At 45.2% G+C, this 24029-nt stretch overlaps 1 protein-coding gene across 3 annotated transcripts; it reads left to right on the top strand.

Moving 5' to 3' along the window:
* Positions 1–1038: 1038 nt before the first annotated feature.
* HEPACAM (hepatic and glial cell adhesion molecule) lies at positions 1039–14866 on the top strand. 3 transcript variants are annotated; one of them, XM_044260687.1, is made up of 7 exons: positions 1039–1485; positions 11330–11671; positions 12396–12677; positions 12974–13067; positions 13595–13668; positions 13968–14038; positions 14564–14866. In XM_044260687.1, the coding sequence occupies exons 1-7, from the start codon at positions 1143–1145 to the stop codon at positions 14864–14866; spliced, it is 1509 nt and encodes a 502-aa protein (XP_044116622.1). In that variant the 5' UTR covers positions 1039–1142. The 3 variants fall into 3 exon arrangements, with proteins under 3 accessions (XP_044116622.1, XP_044116621.1, XP_044116620.1); XM_044260686.1 differs by having other exon boundaries at positions 12974–13073; XM_044260685.1 differs by having other exon boundaries at positions 12974–13073; positions 13595–13824.
* Positions 14867–24029: the final 9163 nt, after the last annotated feature.

The following is a 24029-nucleotide window of genomic DNA, read 5'->3' as shown; positions in this document are numbered from 1 at the left end:
AAAATGGAAAAAAAAAAGAATCTTTATGTATTTCAGAATATTTTTTTGAAATTCCTTCATGAAGTTCAAAACCAGTGCTTCTCTCCTTGACTCTCCATCCTTTGGCTCAGATGAGCTAAGCAATGAGTCTTCCGCTCTCAAAAACTGGCCTACTCAGGCTTTCTCCCATATGGAACGAGACTCCTTTGAGAGGAAACTACCACCTTTACAAGACTAAGAGCAGGCTTGGAGACAACCAAGAGGGGAGCTGTAAACTTTGATCTCATCAAAATATAAAGATTGCTACAGAAATGAAAGAAAAGAAGAGGCAGTAGGGTTGCTTTTTTTTTTTTTTAAAGTTTAAAATGTTATCTCTAGAGATAACAGGGCCCTCCACTGTACTGAGTTATTGTTGATTCTCTCAACAGTTCCTACGATGAAGTTACGTACCCTACAAAGAATATGTGGTATTGGAGGCTTAAGGAGATTGTAAGCCCATCCCAAGACATCACAGTTCGTAAGCACACATTCCATTGACAGCCCTCCCGAAGAGGTGTGGACACAGTAGTCAGGGGTCAGGGGTCAGGTGGAGCGAGGATACTTCTCCTCATCACATCCTCGAGACAAGAGGAGATAAGTAGGCAGCAAAGCTGCTAACAGAACCAGGATCCTGGCTGTTAGAGTAGTACCTTCATCTGTGTTCTGACACGTTCTAGAAAATTGGCTGGAGGCAGGGGAGTGAACAAAGTGGTTCCTGGAAAGAGGTCCCCAGCATCTATGTGGTTCTGTGATAGGAGAGAGAGTGCCAGGCAGGACGTGGACAGGTAGGACAATAATAGAATTCGAGCCATTTTCCAATCTTCTTCCTGGGAGAGGAACAGGGATTTTCCATTTCTTCAGCAGTTCTCTGGAGTCTATCTTTCCCCGGGCTTTTTAAAAGCTCCTCTCCCTCCCTTTTCGGAGCTTATTGGAGGTCTGTCCCTGGCACGCGCCCTCCTTTGCAGGAACACGGAGCGTGAGGTGGAGACAGGGGAGGTTGGGACACAAGATCCAGTTCAGTGTGTGTCCCAGGCCAGTCCCCTCACTGAGCCCCAATCCTCATCACCCCCCGGGAGATAGTGGGGCTTAGCACAGGCAGGCAAAGAACGGATGGGACCCATCCGATGAGAACCCGCACTGAGGATTATATCCTAAGCAGATACCCCCTTCCGACCCGGGGATGTAGTGCTTTGAAACTAGAAAATGCCTGGTCTGAAAGAGAGGAAAGAACAAGTCCAGCAATACACAGGGCTCTGTGTATTCAGAGGGAAGTTGGCAGGGTTGTGCTCGGGCAGAGAAACTCCGAGTGGTACAAAGGGACGTGCCCAGAGTGGAGAAATCATGCTAATTGTGTGTGCCGGAGCTGGAGAACGCCACCCAAAATGAAGAGAGAAAGGGGAGCCCCATCCAGAGCCTTCAGTGCCTTGAGCCTCACTCCTTTTGTCTACCTTCTTCTGATCCAGACAGGTAGGAGACCAAAAGAGTAAGAGAGGGTCTGGAGAGGGGGCCCGCTACTTGCAAAAGGGAGGGAGGGAGAGCTGAAGGCCACAATGCCTTTAAGGTGGGAGGAGGGGAGAGAGCTAAGCGGCCGGCCGTGGGAAGCATCTCAGTCAATTCAGGCATTAGTGTTGAATGTATTTCTTCATTCTCTGTGCCTCCCGCCGGGCCCCTGCGCCCCTCCCCCAAAAGGCTGCATGACTTTGGAGCTCCCACGGCATTCAGTACATTAGATAAAGGGCAGTGGGCCATTTCTTATGGGATGTCTTGTTGGCGTGGGCCAGTCCGGCGTTCTTTCCAAGGGATCATGATGGGGCTTGGAGGGGTGGGGGAGATCTGGGTTTTGTGCCTCCCCAACCCCCACCCCGGCTGCCCTGAGTGTAAAACAGCAAGGGAGATGAAATAAGCTTGGGAGATAATGAGCCTTTTGGTTTTTGGTTTTTGGAAATCACACCGATCTATCCATAACTCACCCCGTGCCATAGACCCCTACCTTCTGTACTGCCCCCTACCAACTCCTTAGAGAACCGATCTTACTTTAAATAGATGTGTTTCTGTGTATGTGTGTGTGCGGGCATGGGCGTATACACACACACACACACACACACACACACTACTCTGGAGAGCCTGGCAATTCACAGTTTGCTGGGGCAAACCGATGCAAAGATCATTCTAATGAAATGCAGAAACTCCTATGTGGCTGATACACAGAGGAGGCCCGGGATCAGAGAGATGTCACCTACCCCATCCACAAAGCTGGTGCTCATGGTGGAGGGTGAGGTGGGGAAGCATATTTGGACAGGCGTCCTGAGAATGTCTGCACTAAATTTTAAAGGATGAGAATACTAAATAGGTGTGGGAACGGGCATTATAGTTGGGGAAATGGGCAAAGGTCAATATTTTGAAATGGCACCACGCATTTGGGGGCAGCCCAGCCACTCAACTTAGCTGGAGAGGAAAATGTGAATTCGGCAAGAGCCTTATAAACCATACTAAGGAACCTGGGACATAATCTGTAAACAGTGAAGGGGGAGAGCTGGTATTGGATGGCTTGTGTTTCGGAGAGCTCGTTCCACTGCGAGGCATTGGGGAAGAAGCTGGAGGGAAACGAGATAGGCAGGGAAGCCTGTACCCATTTGCTAGGGCTGCTGGGACAAAGAACCACACACTGGGTGGCTTAAACAGCAGAAATGTCTAGTCTCACAGTTCTGCAGGCTAAAACATTGAGATCAAGGTCATATTCTCTTTGGGGTGCTAAGGAAAGATCTGTTCCAGGCCTCTCTGCTGGCTTTAGGTAGTTCCTGGGCTGGGGCAGCAGAACTTCTCTCTTTACAGGACATTCTCCTATGCTTGTGTCTGTGTCCAATTTCCATTTTTTATCAGAACATGAGTCATACTAGATTAGGGGCCCATTCTCCTCCAGTATGACCTCATCTCAGCTTATTACATCTGCAATAACCCCATTGCCAAATAAGGTCCCATTTGAGGTACTGGGGGTCAGGACTTCAACATACCAATTTGGGGTTGCGGGGGGGGCACAATGTAACTGATAACAAGACTATTGTGATAGTTCAAAAGAGAAATAACATGAGCTGGAATTAGGATAAAAATAGGGGGAACAGGGCATGTGGAGACAATATTTTGGTCAGGACCTAGTGATTGACAGGAAGTGGGAGGATCCAGAGAGGGCAGTAGGATTCTGTGTGAAACCTGAAGTGACAGGGTTGGGGACAGGGTTGGGGGTATGATCATGAGTACTCTCTGTACTTAGGTTGACATGCCCATGAGACATCTATGGGAAATTGTGAAATAGCCTAAAGCGGGGGTGAGGGTCGGGGGCAGAGAGGTCAGCTTATAGGTGAAATCCAGAACAATGAGAATGGATAATATCACCTAGGAGGAGAAAATGGGCTGAACACGGAAAAACAAGTAACCCCAAGTAACCCCAAGATTTGTAGCGGAAGGTAGAGGGGGGAAAAGGCCCTCTGGGAAGGCCAAGAAGGAACAGTGAGAGAGACAGAGGGAGAACTAAAAGACTGTGGTGTCCAAAAAGGGGAGTTGGGAGTTTTTTGGAGAATGAGCATCAAATGTGTCAAAGAGTTCCAGTATATCAAGAACCAATTATAGTTCAACCGATATTATTATATTACAACTAAAAGTGTTTGTTGGAGATGGCAATTCAGAGGTAACTATTCACCTTAGTGAGAGTGGTCTCGGTAGAAATTACAATGAGTGGAAGGAACCACCAGAGCTGAAAATACGGAGGCAGTGAATTGAGAATACAAAGTACACAGGGAAATACACAAGTCAGAGCTGTCCTTAAATTCTTTCAGGTCATCAAATGGTAAGGAAAAAAATTATAGAAAGACCTTGAGTGTCAGTGTGACCAGGTAAAAACAAAAGGTGACCACGGATCTTCTGTGTGGGAAAATTGAGCCAGTAAATAGAGCACAACATAAAAATTAGGCTGATGGGATATTAGTTATGACCTACAATGGGTAAGAGGTAAGTGCAGGCTTGGGCCTTGGTATTGCTGAGAGAACAACAAAGAGCTAAGATCCCACACGGAATTTCTGCCATGCTCACCGTGTTAGGAAAATGTCATCTTCTGTAACAAATATGTTCTAAAATTTAAGTTCCATGTAATAGTACATATTACTATGTAATAGGGCAATACAGTTCCAGTCCAGGCCTGGGATGAGGAAGAGCTCTGTTCCGTGAAGTTCTCAGGAACCAACTTGATAAAGCTCTCTATCAATTCTGACATGTGTTTTCAGTAGTCACCCTGTCACCCTGAGGTTTTTCTCCATTTCTTTCAGGTAAATAATTAAAAAACAAACAAACAAAAACAAAACAAAACAACCAGAAAACGAACAACAGGAGAGACGTTTTTCTAAACTATAGTGGTACCTATAAATTCCACTGCTTCTATTAGCTGGAAGTCAATCACATAGCCATATCTAAGTGCAGAAAAGTCTGGGAAATGTAGTTTTCTATGATCAGTACTTAAAGGGGGTAAGAAACACTCCGTCTTCTTTTTTTTTTTTTTTAAGATTTTATTTATTTATTTGACAGAGAGAGACTCAGCGAGAGAGGGAACACAAGCAGGGGGAGCGGAGAGGGAGAAGCAGGCTTCCTGTAGAGCAGGGAGCCTGATGTGGGCCTCGATCCCAGGACTCTAGGATCATGCATGCATGACCTGAGCCAAAGACAGACGCTTCAAGACTAGCCACCCAGGTGCCCAACACTCAGTCTTTAATGCTTTGTCCCTAACATTGACAAATGAGGCTTTCCTAAACTGATCACAGCCCAATTCATGAAACATTCAAACAAGGTTTTTTCTAGAGGCGGGAACACCGACATACAGACATGAACATAGCATGCCATAGATCTAAATAATCTGACTGGCAGCATTTTACTTTCTGAGATCCTAGAACTATGCCATCCTCTAGGAGCCCAAGAGGAAGAAGTCCCTCACCCGGCTTCTATCCATTTAGCCCTAAGATTACCTCCATATTGTAGGTCATATCTTTTTCTTCTAACAGAGAGTTATGTACAGAAATGCATTTAACCTAAGGATACACTTTAAAGAACCTTTAAAATGTGAATGAACCCATGGAACCAGACTCCAAGATCAAGAAGTAGAACATTTCAGCACCTCAGAATCATGTGCATTCTATTTCAGTTACCGTTGCCCTCCCCCAGGGTTACAGTGGTATCCTAACTTCTAATACAGATTAATTTTGCATGTCTTTGAACTTTGTATAAATGGAATTGTATGCATGCATTCTTTTGTATCTGGCTGCTTTCGCTGAACACCAAATCTGTAAGATCCATTTGCGTTGCTGTTGAAATTCTAATGTGTTTGGTTTCAGTGCCTTATAGTATTCCATCGTAGGAATATACCACAGTTTATATTTCTATTCAACTTTGAAAGACATTTTGGTTGTTTCTAGTTTGGGGCTCTATTGAGACAGTTGTTAAGATACTCTAGTACCTGTCTTTTGGTGAACAGGTGTACGCATTTCTTTGGGGATATGCCTAGGAGTCTGAAGAATTGCTGAGTTATATGTGTGTATTTAACTTTAGTAGATATGGTCAAACAATTTTCAAAAGTGATTGGATCAATCCACTTTCCCACCAGCAGCTCCAGACATGCCACATCTTCACCAGCAATTATATGTGTCTCTTTTTCATTGTAGTCACACTAGTGAGTATGAGGTGGTATCAAATTATGGTTTAAAATTCCTTTTCCATTATTATTATTAAGGAAGTTGTATCTTTTTCATATCATTATTAATTATTTGAATAGTTAGAAGTACCTCTTAGAAGTACCTCTTCTAAGTCTTCTGCCCATTTTCTACTAAGTTTTCTGGATTTTTAAAAAAGTATTGATTTGTAGTTTAAGAAATATGCTTTGGATACAAGTCCTTTGTAAGATATATACCTTGCAAATATCTCTCATCCTGCAGCTTGCCTTTCTCTCTCTCTCTCTCTCTCTCTCTCGCCTTTTACTCTCTTATTGGTATCTTTTGATGACAGAAACTCTTAATTTTATTGTGTTCATGTATCACTTCCTTCTTTTATGGGTTCCACTCTTGTGTCCTAAGAAATCTGTCTGCCTTCAAGGCACAGAGATATTCTCCTATGTTTTCCTTTTTTTTTTTTTAATGTTGTTTTACCTTTCCCATTTAGATCCATAATTGACATAGAATTGATATTTGTGTAAGGTGTGAGGTAAGGATCAAGATTCATTTCTTTCCTAGATGGCCTGGCACTATTTATTGCAGAAAGAATCCTTTCCCCCCAGAGCACTGAAGCATCACCTTTTCATAAGTCAAGTGGTCATATAGAAGTTTATTTTTAGACTCTCTGTTCTATTCCACTAATCTGTTTGTTTAGTCTTGTGCACTATCACAAGGTTAACCTCCTACAATTTTGGTTGATATTGTATTACATTACACAAGTCAGTTTTGGAGAGTTGACAGCTTAACAGCAGTGCTTGTTCTGATCTAAAACAGGGTAAATCTCTGTGTGCCATCTTAATACCTATTAGCTATATACACATCACTGAACATCTATACACTTTAAAGTACAGATAGAAAGCTACAAAGACCTCTCTCTTCCTGGATCCCAAGGGCCTTCTTCACACTTTCTGTTTCCTGGCTTTCTCCTGTGTTCCTGAATGACTGACACTTAAAATGAGTTCACACTCTTATTGGCCCTTGGAGGTCTCAACAGGATACCAACAGGAGAACCCAACACAGTAACCTCAACAAGTATGTAATCAGTAGGGCACCCATAGGACAGGACAAAAAAGGGGCTTATTCTCAGAGCATTGATCACTAGGAAGAACATTAAAAACCAAAAGCAGAAAGCAAAATGTTTTCCCTTTAGAAAACCATGCTATGTGCTACCCTTGGATTCTTTTTCTCTTTTCTCTCTTTTTTTTCTCCTTTTTAAAATGAACATATAATGTATTATTTTCTCCAGAGGTACAGACTGTGAATCATCAGTCTTATCATAGCACTCATCCACCCCAGGGTCCATAGCCCAGACACCCTATCCCCTCCACCTCCCAGCACCCCTCAGTTTGTCTCCTGAGATTGAATCTCTTATGGTTTGTCTCCCTCCCTGTCCCATCTTGTTTCATTTTCCAACCCCTTCCCCCCATGACCTCCCTGCCCTGCCTCTTAAATTCCTTATATCAGAAAGATCATATGATAATTGTCTTTCTCTGATTGACTTATTTTGCTTAGCATAATACTCTCTAGTTCCATCCACATTGTTGCAAATGGCAAGATTTCGGGGGTTTTGATGGCTGCATAGTATTCCATTGTGTATATATGAACCATATCTTCTTTATTCATTCATCTGCTGATGGACATCTAGGTTTTTTCCATAGTTTGGCTATTGTGGACATTGCTGCTATAAACATTCGCCATCCTTGGATTTTTGTATGCAGTTCTGCTCACTTCACCTCAATAATAATAATAATAATAATAGAATTGGAGAAAGGTCAGAGAAGGTTATCTGTGATGGCCAGAGGGACTTCTTTGTGGTGACAGACCCAAACAAGACAAAAACCCATAAAAAAGGATATAACTTCAGCCCATGGTGCTAGTGAGTATGGATTAGGTGTATAAAGACCAAATCCTAGAATACCTGTTTGGCATCATCTCAGTGACACTTTTAAAAGGAAAATTTCAGGTAAATACTGGTAAAAGGAAAACTGTGCCAAGCATAAAGGAACATAGGAAAATGAAGAGATGATGATTCCTTTAAAGGAAGAGGCTTTAAGGCAACCCAAGGCCACTGGCATATACATTCTCATATTTTAAAGCTTAACATTCCTTGGTTGTCACTGCTGGACAAAACCCTCCTTGAGAGAGGCCACCTATCAGTATGGCACAGTTTAAGTTGACAGGTAAATCTTGCTGTGATGTCAATTTCCTTTTGTTCAGCCTCTAGTGGGAACTGAGACTTTCTATATAATGATGCCTCAGAGACTCAAGGACCATGATTAAGTTAATCACTTCTCAAGGTTGAATAGTCCTAGCCCCTTTTATTTCCACTGTGGATCATATTTGTTACAGCCATTTCCTCATTTCTGTGTCCTGCTTTGGCCCCTGTCCCAGTTCTCTGTGTCCCTTGAAAGTTGTAGAACCCTGAACTTAATACCAACTCTAATTTTGGCTAGAGTTTTTGGAAACAGTGTTTGCTCAGCAAAATACTCTCTTTGTTAACTTCTCGGAAAGACTGCTCCATTCATTTCTGATCATGTGTACATACATCCCTGCGACTCATGGTCATACCCATGTTCCTGCACACAAGAAAGGTGCCCACCTAAAGGAAGGTGAAGCCTAAGGCAATCCATATGCGGTAGCTTTTCCAATGTTTTTATGCAGAAGAATAAAATTTAAGCTGACAAAAAGAACTGATCTGAGCTGGGAAGACATCACAAAAGGACCACTAGGACCTTGTACAGGATAGGAGAGACAGGACACAGGGGAAGCTCAAGGGAGGGCCAGAGAAGATGAAAGGGAGGGGGAATCCTTTCCACTTTTCCTTGGAGCTAGGACTGTTACTTCCCAGCCTTCTGGATGGAGAACCTCAAAGTTTGATGCAGGACGTTTCTGCATATACAACCCTCACACATACACACCCCACTGCTTCCAACTGTGTCCTGAACAGAGGTTCCCCAACCATTTACTCATCACCACAATGGCCTTTAATGAAACTCAATGACTTTTCTCAGGGCCACCTCAAGTCCCACATACCAAAGTCTATTTGCCTATTAAGGGAACTCTGAAAAATTGCTTTTCTAAATCAAGCCAAACCTGAGACCTCGCAGTGGCTAGGGAGGAAATCCCACCTAAACAATCACAGAAACTGAGAGCTGGAAGAAATTTGAAGTATTATGTGATCAAATGGATTTCAGTCTGATACACAGAGCCAGAGGGATTCCTAGTAGTGCCCCAAATTATTGGGGAGGACAGGAGTCTGGTCCCCACCATCTCTTCTACCAAATCTTTGAACCAGAACTAGACTTTGTTTTCATTTTTATACATGCTTTTATGGGGAAAAATATCTTCAATAAAAAATATTTGAAAATATTTTATTTTGTCCATCTACCTCCCCCAAATCAAAACTCCTCTTGATAACAAGCCTAGGGGTCTCTGGGTGACTCAGTCGGTTAAGCAACTGACTCTTGGTTTCAGCTCAGGTCATGAGATCCAGCCCTGCATTGGGTTCCATGCTCAGGGGGGAGTCTGCTTGAGATTCTCTACCTCTGCCCCTCCCTGCTCTCTTGTGTGTTCTCTCTCTCTCAAATAAATAAATGAGTCTTTTTTTTTTTTAAGATTTTATTCACTTATTTGACAGAGATCACAAGTAGGCAGAGAGAGAGAGGAGAAAGCAGGCTCCCGAGGAGCAGAGAGCCCGATGTGGGGCTCGATCCCAGGAACCTGGAATCACGACCTGAGCCGAAGGTAGAGGCTTTAACCCACTGAGCCACCCAGGCGCCCCTAAATGAGTCTTTTTTTTAAAAGAATATATCATAGTCCTACGTATGGCAGCTTTAATCATTCAAATAGTCTCTTCCACTTTTAAGGTTTTATGGTTCTAACATACCTGGCAGGTAAGGGATCATAGAATTCCAGAGTTGAGAAGACCCCTTGTGATCATCTGGGCTCACAACCTTTTCATGCAGAGGAGGAAACTGAAGCACAAAGAAGTGAAAGAACAGCAATGGGCCTTTCCTCGACCCCTTTCAAAGGTCATGAGCTCACTCCTTAACAAAGAGCTTGTTCCAAAAATGGACTGAATAGGTTTATTACATTTGCTTTGATCTCCATAACTCACCTTTTAGTTTAATGCCCTCCTGGTTTGGGCTGGGTCCTTTGAGCTCAAGGAGGAGAATAAAGAAGGGAAAAGTACAACTTAACTTCCCCAAATTTAAAAAATAGTAGCAGAGTGGGAGAGTGGGAGAAAGAGACAGGGAACTTCAGAGGCAGTGACCATCAGAGAGAGCAGCTGGGGGTACAGAGGGACTGAGAACCTGACCTGTAAGTGTCTGTTTAGCTAAACTCAGCCCTGCTCGCAACTGACGTCCTCTCCAGAAGACCTTCCTTTGGGTAGTCGTAATGTTCTACAAGGACATGTTACACCAATGAATGACATTGGTTCAGGTCCCAAAGCCCCCTAAGTGATCTCCGAAATATGAGATCCAGCTCTAGATGGGGTAACCACTGGACACAATGGCAAAATCCCAGAATGGCAGGGCTGGAACAAATGGTTGTAACATCAAGTTTGCCACTTATTTTACCTACCTGAGTCCCAAACAGAGAAGTGACTTCTCCTAGGTCCTAAGTCAATAATAAGGGCCCAAGTCTCCGATGCTCACTCTTGTGTTCTCTCCACTACACGACAGGAGGTGATGTATGTGTTGTGCTTTTCCTTTGTGAACCTGATGAGGAAGTTCTTGTTACTTGTATCCTGATTTTCTAAATGAGAAGAATGTGGCCTAGAATGATGGCTTGCCCAGGTCCACATAGCTTGAAGGTGGTAGAGCCCAATCTTACAAGGTCTTCTGATTCCAAACTCTTTGCTCTGCCCATCCCAAATATCTCTTCTATAGGAGTTGCCTGCTGGGATGGGGCCTGGGTGTATTTCCAAAACCAACTACTCAGCTGAAGAACTGTTCAGCTCTGGGCAGGCCTAGTAAAGTGTTCCTTGCCACCAGGGCAAGGAGAGAGGAGACTCTCGGCATGAATGAAGAAGGGCCCCTAAACTTCCCCTTTATTGGCACTGTCTTGTGGCACACTCCCTTCTCTATGAATCTCTGTTTCCACGCTTCTCCATTCCCTACTTTCCCAATCCCCAATCAAGAAGAAAATCTGACAAACTCATCCTGAGGTCTATGTTTGTTTTGCTCGTTGATACGTCCCCAGGACACAGAACAGTACTTGGCACATGGGAAGTTCTCAATAAATGTTTCTGTGAATGGAGCACATAGTGTGTGGGTTAGTTGGAGGTCTTCCTCAAGAGAAAGGTACTGGAGAAAACCACCAGAGGCAGAGGGCCAGTGAAAAGAAGGACTGAGGGCAATGGGATGGGTGTGAGGGTGATGGAGGATCGGGGGCCCAGAGCTATCATGGGTGAGGAGATGGCATCAGGGCTAAGAAGGAAGGACTGACAGGGCATGAGGAGCCCAGAGGGTGAGGCATGAAGACAACTGAGGACATAAAGGATGGAGAGGGTTAGGGAGCCAAGGGGCTGATACTGCCTTCTCCCCATGGGTGTCTGTCCACAGAGCCGCTGGAGGGGGTGAACATCACCAGCCCGGTGCGCCTGATCCATGGCACAGTGGGGAAGTCAGCCCTGCTCTCTGTGCAGTACAGCAGCACGAGCAGTGACAAACCCGTGGTGAAGTGGCAGCTGAAGCGGGACAAGCCAGTGACCGTGGTACAGTCCATTGGCACAGAGGTCATTGGCACCTTACGGCCCGACTACCGAGACCGCATCCGCCTCTTCGAAAATGGCTCCCTGCTTCTCAGTGACCTGCAGCTGGCCGACGAGGGCACCTATGAGGTTGAGATCTCCATCACGGATGACACGTTCACCGGGGAGAAGACCATCAACCTCACTGTGGATGGTAAAGTGCTCTGACAGGGATGGAGACGGGACTGGTCCTGAGATTTGGGCAGGGTCTGCCCAGTACACTAGCCAGATCCTGGACATACCAACCCAGAAACCACTTGGGAGCTGAGAGTGAGACAGTCGGGCATCAGAGTTTTTTGGCAGACAGGACACAGCTAATGCACACGGAGTGCTTACTGTGGGCCAGAAACCAGTCTAAGTGTTTTGCATATCTTGACTCATTTAATGCTGATAATAATGTAGGCATAGTTAATATAACTTACCCCCATTTTGTAGATACAGAAACTGAGCCACGAAGAGGTTGACTAACTTGCCCAAGGTCATACAGCTGGTATGTGATAGAGCCAGTATTGGAACCCAGACGTTTGGAACCTAGGTTTAGGCCAACTGAAATATGTTCCAGGCTGGGCCAGTTTCAAGACATCTTGAAAAGGCATTTGAGAAGAAGGAAGGGAAGGTTCGTGAGGGCAGGGACCATGGCTGTCTTATTCAGCATTGTACCCTCTGTGCTTAGTATGTGCTCCACAAATAATCGGTAAAGAAATGAATGAATGAATGAATGAATGGGTGGATTATGGGGAAAGATTGGACTGATGATCCCTGAAGGGCCTCTCAGATCACAAATCGAGTTGCAACGTGTTGGAAGGCGGGGAGTTACGAAGTGGAGGGGAGACACTGTTTGGCCCCGGCTCACAGGCTCCCCCACCTCTGGGACTCAGTGCCCATTTCCAGGCCACAGGTGTTAGTGGCTTCCACCACTGTGCTGGAGCTCAGCGAGGCCTTCACCCTGAACTGCTCGCATGAGAACGGCACCAAGCCCAGCTACACCTGGCTGAAGGATGGCAAACCCCTCCTCAATGACTCGAGAATGCTCCTGTCCCCTGACCACAAGGTGCTCACCATCACCCGCGTGCTCATGGAGGACGATGACCTGTACAGCTGTGTCGTGGAGAACCCCATCAGCGAGGGCCGCAGCCTGCCTATCAAGATCACCGTGTACAGTGAGTGCCCTGTCTTCTTGCCCTCAGAACTCCAAATCCTGAGAGGCCGGCACTGTGAGGGACTGAGGACAGCCCAGACAGAGGGCCCTTAGATGGGGAGAGAGAGGCAGGGATGGGCCCGCTCTCCACGGAGGCCAGCAATCAGTGGGAAGTGGGCTCAGCCAGCTCCGCCCGCCATAGGCCAGCCAAGCCTCATGGGGCTCCTTTTCTCTTCCTTCTGCCACAGGAGCTCTCCTCACCAGACTTGTTCCCCTCTGAACCCTCTCCTACCTCTCGACCTCTCTCTCTCTCCCCAGGAAGAAGCTCCCTCTACATCATCTTGTCCACAGGAGGCATCTTCCTCCTTGTGACCTTGGTGACAGTCTGTGCCTGCTGGAAACCCTCCAAAAAGTCTGGGTAATTCTTCAAGTTCCACACCCTGAGCGCCCTAATCCTTCCATCCATCCCCACCCCATACTCTAGTCTTCTTAGTCTCTTAAATGCCCATCTCCCCAGGGCCCTGTACCTCTTTCCCCGGAGATCCCTCTTAGCCTTGCACATAATGCATATGGAACTACATTCTGGGCTCACAACCCCCAACAGCCCCTCCCCCCAAACAATGGTTTCCCTTAGGGCACCTTTTTTGGGCGGGGCATGGTGGTTGTGGTTAATGAACTGCGTTTTAAGTATGATTATCCGCAGTTTACAGATAATAACACTGAGACTCAGACAGGTTCCGGGTCTTGCCGGAGATGCCAGCCACAGAGGCGACTCATTCCAAAGCTCACGGGCTATTGCCACTCCCGCTGCCCCCAGACCATCCTCCTGTTACAAGGCCTCTCTTGTGGCCACCAGATTCCTCTCACGACCCTGCCCCTCAGACCCTCCCCTGCTCACACTCGACAATTCTGTTCAGAGGCTGCTGGATTGATTTGCAGGAAGAAGAGGAAGTTGGAGAAGCAGAGCTCCCTGGAATATATGGACCAGAACGACGACCGTCTGAAACCAGAAGGTGAGCTCCCAGCCACCCACTCACCCATCCCATCGGCACTCAGATCAGTGGGCTGCTGGGAAAAGGCAGAAGTGGGCCGCAAGGAAGCCAGCTGTGCAGGGCCCCTTCCTCCACCAAGTGCACGAAGACTGCAGAGCAGGGAGACGTGCAGCCAAGGTAGGACCCCAGGTATTCTGGATCCTTTGGTGGAGGTTGTGGCGGGGCCTTGACCGGCTCCTCGGGGAGCGAAGAGTGTAGGTGCTGGCTGGTGGAAAGGGTCCTGTACGGCGCCAGCCACCCCCACTCTTCGCTCTGCGCAGCGGATACCCTCCCACGCGGCGGCGAGCAGGAGCGGAAGAACCCCATGGCTCTGTATATCCTGAAAGACAAGGTGAGCACACTTGGGTCGGTGCCCCACAAACACATAGTGAGCCCTACTGCGTTCCGGGGTGCCAGAGCCACATGGAACTGCTCTCTCTTTATAGCACTCCGAGGAACCCTGGGAAATATTTGTGTCACCTGCCCTTTAGGGCTCAGAAAAATAAGGCTGACAGAGGTGAAATGACTTGCCCAGGATCAAACAAGTAAATACACATGAAGTGGCAGATCTAGGCTTCTAGGTCTCTGGATTCTAACTCTGATGATTCCCCCACTGTTCTACAATGGAGTCTGTCTCAGGCTGGGCCAGACAAGTGGGAAGAGGAGACTAAGGGCACAGAGCGCTCAAGTTAATGCATGTCAGCATTTACCGAGCACCTGTTACCTGCCAGGCACCACGAAGGGTCTGTATGGCCAGAAAAACCAGACCTCTGTCTGCCGTCTTGCACCGGGTGGGAGGGTAGAGGGAACCCTGCTCCTTCAGCTCCGTATGTCCAGCCCTCCCCGACGCTCACTCTGGCGGCGCGTGTCCTTGCAGGACTCCCCGGAGCCCGAGGAGAACCCCGCCCCGGAGCCTCGGAGCACCACTGAGCCCGGCCCGCCGGGCTACTCTGTGTCGCCGGGAGTACCCGGCCGCTCGCCGGGGCTGCCCATCCGCTCCGCCCGCCGCTATCCGCGCTCCCCCGCGCGCTCCCCAGCCACCGGCCGGACGCACACGTCGCCACCCCGGGCCCCGAGCTCGCCCGGCCGCTCGCGCAGCGCCTCACGCACACTGCGGACTGCGGGCGTGCACCTGATCCGCGAGCAAGACGAGGCCAGCCCGGTGGAGATCAGCGCCTGAGCCTCCTCGGGACCCCCGGGGTAGGGGCGCGCCCTGCAAAGAGGCGGGTGCCCAGGGAAGGCTGGGGGAAGGGGGGCGCGACCGCTGCCGCCAGGGGAGGTCCCCGCGAGGGCGCGGGGGTCTCGCGTGGGGGCCAGCCTAGGCATGGGGACGCAGTGGGGGCAGCCAGGAGTGTCTCAAGTGGTGAAACCGGGTCGCATTTGCTCCTGGTTTCACCGGCTGTGTTCTCAGTGGGTATGGGCTGTGCCCTTTTAGGACCATATAGATTATTAAATTTCTGGCCCAATCCCCCAAGAGTCTTATGGAAACTAACATCAGTAACCTAACCCCCATGACTCTCCTGTGCCCTTCCTACCGAGCTCTGTGCTCCTACCCACCTTCCTCCCCTCCGAGCCAACGCCTGTTCCCTGGGACACTTTCTTGGCAAGCTCGGATTAGAGAGGCCACTTACCCAAAAGGAACAGCTGTCCTAAACTTGACAGTTAGTGGGTGCACAGAGGACAGTTCTGAGCATCCGGGGAATTATTGTGAAGACAGTGCCTTATAGCGCCCTGCTCCGGGCATCTGGTACCTGGGTGCGTACCAGTTGGTGAGGCAGGAGTCAAATTCATTCCTTTGACCCCTGACCTGCGCCCTAGCAAGGGCAAAGGATTCAACCCTCCAGAGTTAACCTCCTCCCAAAGCCTTGTCAATGGCTACCAGCATTCTTTCCTTCTCTATTCCTATAGAGAAGGAGGTTCTCACTCCCGTGACCCAGAAAGCTAGATTAAGTGAAGAAAAAAAATTTTTTTAAACCCTCACACCTATGCCTTCTCCCTAGCTTCCTTACAAAACAAGCCTTTCAAACAATCAGTATCCCTGGGAAAGGTCCTTGGGCTTCCTTCAGCTCTAAGAGAGTAAGGTTCCAGTCTGCAGAATGATGGTAGGGAAGGGGAGGAGGAGGAGGCTTACTGCTGCCCAGGATGGTAAGGAGACAAACTCCAACACTTGGCCTCCAGCCTCCTACCTGCCTTGTTCCAGGATACTTAGATCCCAGGAGATAGGACAAAGGCAGACTCCCTAATCACACAAGCATAGAATTACAGAGAGGTTGGACCCCTGTGTCACCAGGCCATGCCCATGTCAGTGCCTCTTGAACAGTTTGCAGGAGACACAGTAATCTACTGTGTGAGCAGTGAGGACAATTAAAATTCTGTAAGAGAAGGAGGGCCTCTGTGTTCTAACCTCCTGTCCCTGATGCCTGTAGGGGTCCTTGCATCCCTGGCCTCTCCCCAAATTCCTGAGCTCCAGCCCCGACTCTCCACCATCCTACAGAGAAACACCCCTGTCCCCCACCACTCCACACTGGGGCAAGTTTTGTTCCAGCTGCAAGGGCAACAACATTTCTAATTGGCCCCCTTCACCCTTACCTCGACAGCATGCCCCTCCCAGCTCCCTGTCCCCATGCACTTCTCCAGGCTCACTGAGCAGGTGCCTTTGTGGCTTTCCCTTCTTGGCCAGAACTACTCCCCTAACTTTGGGTTCTTCAACCAGAATGAGATCCTGCTTGCAGGGGAAAGTTGCTCAGGCAGGTGGAAGATGCAGGGCTTGGAGAAGGGGTACAGGCTGTTCTGCGTTGGGAGGCAGGGTTGAAATAAGGGGGAGAGGAGAGGATGCTGTACCCCATGGCCTGGGGCTAAATCCCTGAGAGGCCAGCTTCCCAGGCTCAAGCCAAATCTGCCTTAAATCTGGGGTTAGGGGGGATAAGTAAGGAAGCGGTTTTGGTTTTGTTTTGTTTTGTTTTGTTTTGATCTTCATCTTTGTGTTACCAGCATCTAGCAGAGTGCCTAGCACGAACTGGATGTTCAATAAACTTTTGATGAAATGAAAGGACAACTTTATTGCACTTAAGCAAAGAGAACAAAACAAGGAGCTTAAAAAAGCTAGTCATTTCCCTTTTCCTTTTGCTTCTCATCTTCCTTTATCATCCTTCACCCTCTTTGCAAATCCCAAGTTGTCCACTCCAAAATCAGCACTCACTCACTCACTCACCCATTCACTCATTCATTCATTCCAGTGCTCCCTCATTTATTCAACCAATGTGCTGATCTACCTTGGACTAGGCCCTGTGTGAGACACTGGGGAAACAGTGTAACTATGCCATGACCCTTAGCCAGAAGACAGTCCCATGGAGGAAGACAGGTGAGCAAGCAGGTTATTACAATACGGTGTGAAAAATGCCATGACTGAAGTCACTAGAGCAGATCCTGAGAGCTTGTAAGAGCATCATCTAACCTAGATTAGGGGTTGCCAGCCAAAGTGTCTTGGAGAGCAGGCTTGAACTTAGTCTTAGAGAGATTAGTTATTCAGGTGAGGAAACAGGATGAAAGGACACATATTCCAGGGGAAAGGAGCAGCCTGTATAAAAGCTTGCAAGTATAAGGTGAGTCTAGACTACTTGGCACTCATAAAATGTGGATTATCCAGGAACAAATGTTTATTTTAGCACAGTAATGGAAGACTAGACTTCAGTTAGTGGCAGGGTGGGGGAACTGAGCCCAAGACTCCTGGATTAATTTGTATCCCAGAAGGGAGTCCCAAGCTCCCAAAATAAAAATGCAAATCCTCCCTGGAGAAAGGCATCTCCTAAAATTTTCAAAGATTAAGAGCAAGCAGGTATGACCATGAAAGGCCGCTAAACATAGAAGGAAACAAATCACCATGAGTGAGAGTCAGCTGATAGAAGAAGCAGTAAATTTAGAACCCAAATGCCCTCAGATATTGAAATTATCACATTAGAGGGACGCCTGGGTGGCGCAGTTGGTTGAAATTATCACATTAGAATATAAAATAACTATGAAATGTTTGAAGAGATGAAAGACAAAATTGTAGAAATGAACCTGCAAAAAGTGACTGTCGAAAGTGACCCAAGTGGAACAGGAACAAAATGGAACTATTACAAATAAAAATGGAACTTACACAAATAAAAATGCAAATGAGAAAATTAAACAGCACACTAAGTAGAGTTGAAGAGAGTTAGTTCAATTGGAAGATGGGTCTGAAGAAATGTCTCAGAGTAAGGCACAGACCAAGAAGAAGATGAAAAATATGAAAAAGAGAGTAAAAGACATGGCACGTAGAATGAAAAAATCTAGCATGTATTTTGCCAAGAGCTCAAAGGGGAGAATAAATACATGGAAGAGAGACGATATTTTAAGAGATATGAGTGAAGTTGTTGTAGAACTCATGATAAATGTAAATATACAGGTAAAGGAAGGGTATTAACATACACAACATAAATTTTTAAATTTCCACTTTTACACAAAATATAGTAAAAGCAGAGTATACCAAAGACAAAGAGAAAATGTTAAAAAGCATCCAGAGAGAGAAAGATGGGTCTTGCATGTTCACATAATAATAAAAATCATTAGTTAGTGGAGTGTGTCTTCAAAATAATAGACACAAATAGCTATTAACCCAGATTATTGTACCTAGCCAAGCAATCTTCTAAATATGAGGACAAAATAAAAGTATTATCAGATGAACAAAAACTACAGTTTACCACCAACACTATAAGAATTCCTAAAGGGTATATTTTGGGAAGAGGGAAAAGCAAGATTTGAGATACAAAAAAGAATGGTGGGTAAAAACATAGGCAAATCTATAATAGTGCCTTATAAAATGATGGTAATAGTATCTAATTTGTACTTTCCAAAACCTGACAAATAAAATACAGGAAAATGATAGCATATAAATTGGGAAGGATATTAATCAAATGAAACTATAGCAAGATTCTTGAATTCTTTGTGGAAGGAAGGTTTTTTAAGATAGTAACTTCAGATTTTATCTAATAATCAAGGGAACCTTATCAGGGTAACCACTAAAAGAATAGAATGAGAGAATTGGTTTAAATTCCAAAACAATAAAAAGGGAAAAAAGAATAAAGAAACAAACATGAACTCAATTTTTTTTAAGTCAAGAAAAAAGAAAAAAAACTAACACAGGAAAAGTGAAACTATAGAAAGTCAAAAATAAGATGGTAGAAACAAGGCAAAATTAAAAATAAATTGTAAATCGCCTAAATTCATCAGTTAAAATATTATCTGTTGGGTTATATTTTTGATAATCCAGCCATATGTTATTTAAATGAAATACACCCAATACAAACATTTGCAAAAGTTGAGAATAAAGTAACAGAAAAAGGTATGCCAGGCAAACAGCAAGCAAGAGGAAGCTGGGATAACTATTAACCATAACCACAAGACACATGGACTTCGGGACAAAAAGCCTAATTAGTGAGATGATCTTACATCCTGTTTGCCTGAGACAGTCCTGACTTACTCCTGTTATCCTAGCAACAACCAGTATGGCCTTTGACTTCCAATTAAATAGATCGCCTCTTTAATATTAGGACTAAGTGAGGTGCTTTGAATTTGAGTGCAAATAATTTATTTCAGGAAACACCAGTAGAGTGTAAGGAAGTAGATCAGGAAAGCAATCAAAGTCAGTAAAGGGTATGTTATGAAACCAGTTAAAACTGTGGGAAACTGGAGCTCAGTACTATGGGGGACTATGGGAGAGCAGTGTTGAAATCAGATTTTAGATCAACAGATCTCAGGGTAATCCCAACTGAGAGACAAGGCAACTGGGGTATTGATCAGCCAGATCTCCATACATCGTGAGCCTTAGCTCCTACTGCTTCTAGCTTGTCCTGCATGTGTCCAGATTTGATCCCTAAACAGAAAGCAGCCTTCAGCTAGAGGTAACTTCTGAAGAATTGTACATGGAACCTCAGTGGTGTCTGCTACAGAGGGTAACTACATTTATTGAAAGATTTATTTCACCAAAACAATTAAAATTGAATTGTGTGTATCTAACTAACTTCAAAATATACGAGATACATATATATATGTATCACACTTTTCTTATCCATCCAGGTTGTTTCCATATCTTGGCTATTGTGAATAATGCTGCAATGAACATAGGACTGAAGGTTTCTTTTTCTTTTTTTAAGATTTTATTTATTTTTTTTGACAGACAGAGATCACAAGTAGGCAGAGAAGCAGGCAGAGGGAGAGGAGGAAGCAGGCTCCCTACTGAGCAGAGAGCCCGATGCGGGGCTCGATCCCAGGACCCTGAGATCATGATCTGAGCCGAAGGCAGAGGCTTTAACCCACTGAGCCACCCAGGTGCTCAGGACCAGAGGTATCTTAATGAGATCTGGATTTCAATTCCTTCAGATATATATCCAGAAGAGAGATTGCTGAGTTATATAACAGTTCTATTTTTAATTTTTCTAAGAACCTTCATAGCTGTTTTCCATAGTAGCTCTACAATTCACATTCCCAACAGTACCCTGGGAGGTTACCTTTTCTCCATACCCTCGTCATCCTTTGTCTTCTGGACACAGCCATTCTAACTGATAGGAGGTGGTATGTTATCGTGGTTTTGATTTGCACTTGCCTGATAAACCATGGTTTATCCATTTACTTACTGAAGGACATCTGGGTTACTTCCAAGTTTTGACAGTTAAGAATAAAGCTGCTGCAGACATCTGTGTGCAGATTTTTGTGTGGACGTAAGTTTTCAACTCCTTTGGGTAAATACTAAGAATGCAAGAAAAATTTAAAAATAGAAAATTCACAGAATGCCTCGGTGGTTCAGGCAGTTAAGCCAACTATTAAGTCAACTATTGGTTTTGGCTCTCGTCGTGATCTCAGGGTCGTGAGATCGAGGCCTATGAAGAGCCCTTCATCGACCGGAGAGGCCCATGAAGAGAGTCTCCGGTCAACAGGGAGTCTGCTCCCCCTCTCACTCTCTTTCTGCCCCTCCCTCTGCTCCAGTTCTTTCCCCCCTCTCAAATAAATAAATAAATAAATAAATCTTTAGAAAAATAGAAAATTCATAGATGTTATTCCCCACATTAACAGACTAAAGGAGACAAACTATCTCAATAGATGCCAGGGGAAACCTTGTAGAGTTTAATGCTTAATTATGATCAAAAGCTCTTAACAAACTAGAAATAAAAGGACACTATTTTTTTTTAATTTATTTATTTGACAGGTGGAGACCACAAGTAGGCAGAGAAGCACGCAGAGAGAGAGGAGGAAGCAGGCTCCCTGCTGAGCAGAGATCCCAATGTGGGGCTCGATCCCAGGACCCTGGGATCATGACCCGAGCCGAAGGCAGAGGCTTTAACCCACTGAGCCACCCAGACACCCCAAAAAAAGGACACTTAAAAAAAAAGGACAATTTTGTAATCCGATTAATAGTATCTACAAAACACCAACAGCAACCCTCATTCTTTTTTTTTTTTCTTTAAAGATTTTATTTATTTATTTGACAGAGAGAGAGAGATCACAAGTAGGCAGAGAGGTGGGCAGAGAGAGAGAGGAGGAAGCAAGCTCCCCACTGAGTAGAGAGCCTGATGCAGGACTCCATCCCAGGACCCTGGGATCATGACCTGAGCCGAAGGCAGAGGCTTTAACCCACTGAGCCACCCAGGTGCCCCAACCCTCATTCTTAATGGAGAAACATTAGAAGAATTCATTCTAAGTGAAGAAGGAAACAAAGAGACCCATGGTCACTCTCTCTGGTCAACACGATCCTGGCAATGCAGGAAAAAAAAAAGTATAAAGAAGGGAAATAAAAAACCAAAAACTTCATATTTGGATTATATGCTTTCCTACATAGACAACTCAAAAGAATTGACAAACTACGAGACAAAATGTCAGGGTATCTCAGTTCTTTCTGCCTTGTAAGGAACCACCCCAAAACTGAGTGACTTAAAAGAACAGTTGGGGTGCCTGGGTGGCTCAGTGGGTTAAAGCCACTCTGCCTTCAGCTCAGGTCATGATCCCAGGGTCCTGGGATCGAGCCCCACATCGGGTTCTCTGCTCCAGGGAGAGCCTGCTTCCTCCTCTCTCTCCCTGCCTGCCTCTCTGCCTACTTATGATCTCTGTCTGTCAAATAAATAAATAAAATCTTAAAAAAAAAAAAAGGCAGCTACTTGGCTATTTGGGGCACCTGGGTGGCTCAGTCGTTTAGTGTCTGCCTTCAGCTCAGGTCATCATCCCAGCCAGGGTACTGGGATGGAGCCCTTCTTCAGGCTCCCTGCTCAGGGGGAAGCCTGCTTTTCCCTCTCCTACTCCCCCTGCTTGTATTCCCTCCCTCTCTCTCTCTCTCTCTCTCTGTCAAATAAATAAATAAAATTTTCAAAAAAAAAAAAGAGTGGCTATTTTATTCAGTCGCAATTCTTTGTGTCAGCAGTTTGCGTTGGACTTGCTGAGTGATTCACTTGCTGGTGCCATGGGTCACTTGTGTGACCACATCATCTGCTATCCTGAGCTGGATCTGGGTGCCTAAGATGGCCTCACCCACCTGTCTGCTGATTGATACGGGTGGGTGGTTGGCTAGTAGGTCTTAAGAATCCTCAGCTAGCATAGCTCATCTCTACCGAGCTTCTTCGTGTAGCAGCCTCAGAGAGGTGTTTCAAAAGGTCAAGAGCATGTTCGCGACTAATGAATCGTTGAACACTACATCAAAAACTGATGCTGGCTAACTGAACATTTAAAAAAAAAAAAAGTCAAGAGTAGAAGCTGCAAACCCTCTAGAGGCTTAGATCTGAACGTTCCACACATCACATCACTTCCACTGAATTCTGTTGGTCAAAGCAAATCACGAGGCCAGTTGAGCTTTTGGGGAAAAGATTCTACTTCTTTGGGGGAGGGGTGACAAGCATTGCACAGGAACAAGTGTACAGGATAGTAGGGAGTACTGCAGCTGTCTTTGCTTAAGGAGTCAGCGAAAAACACATTTAACAAAATGTGGGCAGCAAAATCTAAAACATTATTGAAAGACGTGAAGGAGGGGTGTCTGTGTGGCTCAGTGGGTTAAGCCTCTGCCTTCGGCTCAGGTCATGATCTCAGGGTCGTGGGATCAGGCCCCACATCAGGCTCTCTGCTCAGCAGGGAGCCTGCTTCCCACCCCCCATGCTCTCTGCCTGCCTCTCTGCCTACTTGTGATCTCTGTCTGTAATAAATAAATAAAATCTTGAAAGAAAGAAAGAAAGGAAGGAAAGAAAGAAGGAAAGCTAAAGAAAGAAAGAAAGAAAGTGTGAAAGGTGTGAAGGAAGAGCGAAATAAAGGGAAAGGTATACGTGTTCATGAATAGGAAGACTTAATGTTACAAGATGTCAGTTCTTCCTATACATTCAATCAGGTCCACAAGGTTTGCAAGGAACTTGACAAACTGAAGCCCTAAGTAGAGCCAATACACTTCTGAAAAAGAAGGGGAGAATAACTCACCCTTTCAGGTCTCAAGATTTATTAGGTAGCTCTAATAATTGAGACAATGTGATGTTCACACAGGGATAGATAAATAGGCCAATGAAACAAGCTACATATGTATGGACATTTGGTGGGTAACAAGGAATCATGGCAAGTCACTAAATAAGTAGTATTGGGAGTATTGCTGACTCTCTGAAAATACATATGTGCACACACACACACACACACACATATATATATATATACATAAGCCATATAAAATAATCAATTAGTGATAGGTCAAAGACTTAAATGTGAGATTTTCATACTTTCAGAAGAAAATATGGGAGATTATCTTTTTGGCTTTTTAGTGTAAAAAGAGGTTTTCTTCAAAAATGGAAAGAATACACTAAGCATAAAAATAAATATATCTAAAGTTAAGAACATCTGTTACACCATAAAGAAAGAGAAAAATAGAAGGCCAAGCTTGTTTTTGCAACATTTCTAATCCACAGAGAATTATTATCCAGCTTATATAAAACTCCTAAAAGTTATTGAGAAAAAGACAAATAAGCAGTAAAAAAAAATGAGCCAAAGATAGAAACAAATACTTCCCAGAAGAGAAAATGCAAATGGTGAGTAAACACTTGAAAAAGTGGTAAGCTTTATTATTTAATCAGGCAAGTGCAAATTGGGACAATAATAAAATATTATTTTACATGCTAGGCTGTCAAAAATTAAGAGGTCTACCAGCTGTTCTGGGGATGTGGTTCAAGGACATTGGTACAACCAACTGATTTGGAAAACAATGGTGACCATCTACACTTGAATATTTGTAGGACCCATGGCCCAGAAATCCTACTACTAGATTACTAGTTACACTAGGAGACATAGAAAATGAAGGTTAGGGGCAGCAC

Source organism: Neovison vison, chromosome 7, assembly GCF_020171115.1.
Source record: "Neovison vison isolate M4711 chromosome 7, ASM_NN_V1, whole genome shotgun sequence".
Lineage (NCBI taxonomy): Eukaryota > Metazoa > Chordata > Mammalia > Carnivora > Mustelidae > Neogale > Neogale vison.
The sequence above is the reverse complement of the archived record's forward strand: the minus strand, read 5'-3'. Positions and strand labels throughout refer to the sequence as shown.

Bases quoted from the DNA above. Each gene is read 5' to 3' on its own strand.
- HEPACAM (XM_044260685.1), top strand. From the start codon at position 1,143: ATGAGAACCCGCACTGAGGATTATATCCTAAGCAGATACCCCCTTCCG. The intron at 13,825-13,967 runs GTAGGACCCCAG...CGCTCTGCGCAG, and splicing joins CAGGGAGACGTGCAGCCAAG to CGGATACCCTCCCACGCGGC. The intron at 14,039-14,563 runs GTGAGCACACTT...GTGTCCTTGCAG, and splicing joins TGTATATCCTGAAAGACAAG to GACTCCCCGGAGCCCGAGGA.